The sequence below is a fragment of the Akebia trifoliata genome, chromosome 5, assembly GCF_017979445.1.
Source record: "Akebia trifoliata isolate Shusen 1 chromosome 5, ASM1797944v1, whole genome shotgun sequence".
NCBI lineage: Eukaryota > Viridiplantae > Streptophyta > Magnoliopsida > Ranunculales > Lardizabalaceae > Akebia > Akebia trifoliata.
Genome location: NC_141379.1, coordinates 8,836,274 through 8,840,162, shown reverse-complemented (window position 1 = coordinate 8,840,162; position 3,889 = coordinate 8,836,274). Strand labels below are relative to the sequence as shown.

The 3,889-nt window shown below is 47.9% G+C and overlaps 1 protein-coding gene across 1 annotated transcript; it reads right to left on the bottom strand.

The window, feature by feature from the left end:
- Positions 1–248: 248 nt before the first annotated feature.
- Positions 249–3,323, bottom strand: LOC147401402 (uncharacterized). Its single transcript, XM_086441681.1, has 7 exons — positions 3,065–3,323; positions 2,920–2,947; positions 2,327–2,811; positions 1,784–2,113; positions 1,456–1,669; positions 1,009–1,260; positions 249–876 (listed from the first exon to the last, which is right to left on the bottom strand). Exons 1-7 carry the CDS (start codon positions 3,321–3,323, stop codon positions 249–251), a joined length of 2,196 nt encoding a protein of 731 aa, XP_086297807.1.
- Positions 3,324–3,889: the final 566 nt, after the last annotated feature.

Below are 3,889 nucleotides of genomic sequence, written 5' to 3'. Positions count from 1 at the left end.
ATCTTGTCTTGCTGGCAAATGAGGCAGGTCCTCACATAATCTAACACATCATCACAGATGTTCGGCCAGTAGTATCCTCGTTCCAAGAGAGCTAATGTGCGGCGCCAGCCCGGATGGCCAGCCCATGGAGTGTCGTGACACTCCCTCATCAGTTCTCGTCTTAGCCCGTCCGCACGTGGAACAAACATGTGGCTCTTGGTGGTATATAACAACCCATCCCGAAGTCAGAAACGGCGTGCTTTCCCCTTCTACACCATATCCAATATGGCCTTCGCCTGGGGATCACTGTTCAAACCATTCTGAATTCTCTGCTGTAAAGTGCTGGTAACTTGAGAAACTTGTCGTTGAAGTGCTGCTAGCTCTGCTTTGCGACTCAAGGCATCGGCCACGTTATTGTTCTTTCCTGGCTTGTAATCCAAGGCCAAGTCGAACTCTGCGAGGAATTCTTGCCAACGAGCCTGTTTTGGTGTCAACTTCTTCTGAGTCAAGAAATGGCTCACAGCCACATTATCAGTCTTCACATGAACCTGTGATCCTAACAAATAATGTCTCCAAACTCTCAAACAGTGGACGACGGCTAACAACTCTTTCTCCTGTGCGGTATAGCGTCTCTCAGCATCATTGAGCTTCCGACTTTCATAAGCAAGCGGATGCCCATCCTGTAACAACACTCCTCCAATAGTAAAGTCAGATGCATCTGTCTGAACTTCAAACGGCTTGGTGATGTCGGGTAGAGCTAAGACTAGGTCTTGCATAACAGCAAGTTTGAGGTCTTCAAACGCCTCATGACACTTGTCCGACCAGGACCAAGTGTGATCTTTCTTCAACAGGTCTGTGAGAGGTGCGGCTCTTTTGGAATAACCTTGGACGAAACGTCTATAATAGTTCACAAGACCGAGGAATGACCTGAGTTCTGTGACAGTAGAAGGGGTTTTCCATTCATCAATAGCTCGTACTTTCTCCATGTCCATCCGGATCTGTCCATTACCCACAACATGGCCAAGAAACATAATCTGCTCTTGGGCGAATGAACACTTCTCTAGCTTGACATACAACTGATTGTCGCGAAGCACTTGGAATACCTTGTGTAGATGTTGAACGTGCTCTTCTAAGGTAGAACTGTATACTACAATATCATCAAGATATATCACAAGAAACTTGTCGAGGTATGGTCTGAAGAGGTCGTTCATCAAGGTGCAGAATGTCGCAGGTGCGTTCGTAAGGCCGAAGGGCATGACTAAGAACTCATAGGCACCATACCTGGTAGAACAGGTAGTTTTCGGCTCATCTCCATCTGCAACCCGTACTTGATAGTACCCTGATCTCAAATCCAACTTGGAAAAGTACTTGGCTGCCCCAAGTTGATCAAACAAATCAGCAATCAGTGGAATCGGATACTTATTCTTGACGGTAACCTTGTTCAGCGCTCGGTAGTCTACACAAAGTCGCAATGACCCATCGTGCTTCTTCTGGAATAAAACAGGCGCCCCATAAGGTGCCTTCGAAGGTCTGATAAATCCAGACTCCAGAAGTCCATCAAGTTGCTTGCGTAGCTCAACTAGTTCCGGAGGACTCATCTTGTATGGCCCCTTTGCAGGAGGCTTGGTACCAGGTACTAGTTCGATTTGATGATCAATTGGCCTACGTGGCGGTAGGGTCTTCGGAAGCTCTTCCCGCATAACATCATCAAATTCAGTCAAAACCTGTTTAACCAATTGGGGAGTTGAACTATGGTCCTGATCATCAGGTTCAACTCGCAAGGTAGCAAGAAACGTTTGCTCACCTTTCTTCAACCCTTTCTTCAGCTGAAGGGCCGAGATCATCTTTCCCTCTTCTTTACCTGTAGATAAAGGAATGAAGCTTGGACTTTCACCTAGCAAGCCCAAAGTGTTGGCAAATGGCATCGGAACGGCCCTGTTCTGTCGTAGAAAGTCCATCCCAATGATAACTCGAAACTCATCGAGTGGAACTGCGAGAAGATCTAGCTTACCCTTCCATGGACCCATCTTGATGGTCACAGACTTGGTCGACCCTTGTATAGGAGTGGCCTCGGAGTTAACAGCTTTCATACGGCTTGAATCCTTTTCGAGCCGGATATTGAGGCGTTTCGCCTCTGCAGGGGAAATGAAGCTATGCGTAGCTCCCGTGTCAACCATTGCCTGGGTGGTCTTACCACCAATCTCCACATCAACATACATGAGACCCTTACGCTGACGGATCGTCTTAGTCTCAGAGGTCTGTTTCATTGCATTCAACAGATGCATAGCTCCCATATGAGAAGATTCATCCTCATCTTTCTCACTTGAACTCTCGTGACTAGGGTCACTCTGGGAAGCTAACAGTGCATTCAACTTGTTTCTCTGCGGGCAATTGAACGTCTTATGAGGACCACCACACAAGTAACACTGAATCTTGTTGCGGTGATTGTTGGACTGGGTACCGGTGTTCTTCGAAGGGGAGGAATCCCGATGGGATCTCCTGCTTGGACTGTGTCTAGATCCTCCATTTTTACCTTTGGAAGACCCATGGGTGGGTCCACTCTGCTGAGAGTACCCTTTCGACTGATTGGATACCTTCTTTTTATTCTCATCCACGGGAGAATAATCTGTCAACCGCTCAGCTGCGGCGATAGCAGTCGTGAGGTCTTGCACACGTTGCCTCTGTAGTTCTGTCTGAACCCAAGGCTTAAGCCCTTCTGTAAACGAGAATAGCTTGTCTTTCTCTAACATATCACGGATATCAAGCATCAATGCGGAAAATTTCTTGACGTAGTCGTGCACAGTACCAGTATGTTGGAGTTGCCTCAACTTCCTGCAGGCAATGAACTCCACATTCTCAGGTAGGAACTGATTCTTCAGCTCCCTTTTGAGGTCTTCCCATGTATCGATGGAGCATTGGCCACTCTCCGTCTCGATGTACTTTGTTCGCCACCATAGCTTAGCGTCACCTGCAAGATACATAGAAGCAGTTGTTACTTTTACCTCTTCTGAATCCGGTCGAGCTGCACGGAAGTACTGTTCCATATCAAACAGAAAATTCTCGAGCTCTTTCGCATCGTGTGCACCACTGAAGGCGCGTGGCTCGGGGACTCGCAAGCGCGAGGGAGGAGCATCACCACCGGTAGGCCGCTCGTTACCAACGGCTCTTACCAGGAGGCCTACCTTAGTAGTGAGCTCCGTAATCTGTTCCTGTAACATAGCTATGGTTCCTCGGGTGTCTTCCTCGAAGTCAGTCACTCTGGCTCGGAATGTCTCAGATCTTTCCTCCAGCGTGTTCTGTCGATCATCCAATTGCGCAATACCATCAACAATCCCGAGGAGCATACCTACCTTTTCCTCTAATACCTCAATGCGTTCCTTGTTTGTACGTGGTGCTGGTGTGTTTGGAGCGGGTAGATCCGCGGTACTAGTAGTTCCTCTTACCATCGTTCGCGTGAACCAAATGGAATCTCGGGGAATAGCTAGGGGGAATACCTACTGTGCTCAAACAACTACTGCTCTGATACCAACTGTCACGGCCCTATTTTTTCGAGGCGGGGTCGTGCGGCGCAAGGGGGTCAAATCCACTTGCAAGCCTGTAAAATGAGCGTACACCACACACACGTAGCTAGAAAACAAGTAAACGAGGCAACACGAGATAAAGCCCGGAGGCAACTTTGTTGATATAATATTGATTACACGGTGTAACGCGTTATAAAAGCAAATAGATGCGTTACAAGCAATTGATGATCCTATGACACGCGGGACTTCCACGGAGCTGGGCTTCAAGGCTTCAACAACGTGGGTGTAGGCCGGGGATTGGGATAGCACTGACACCCTTCCTACAAAGTGTATGCTAAGTCTTACTAGATTTCCAGAATGGAACATCAAAAGTAGAGGCCGGTCATACT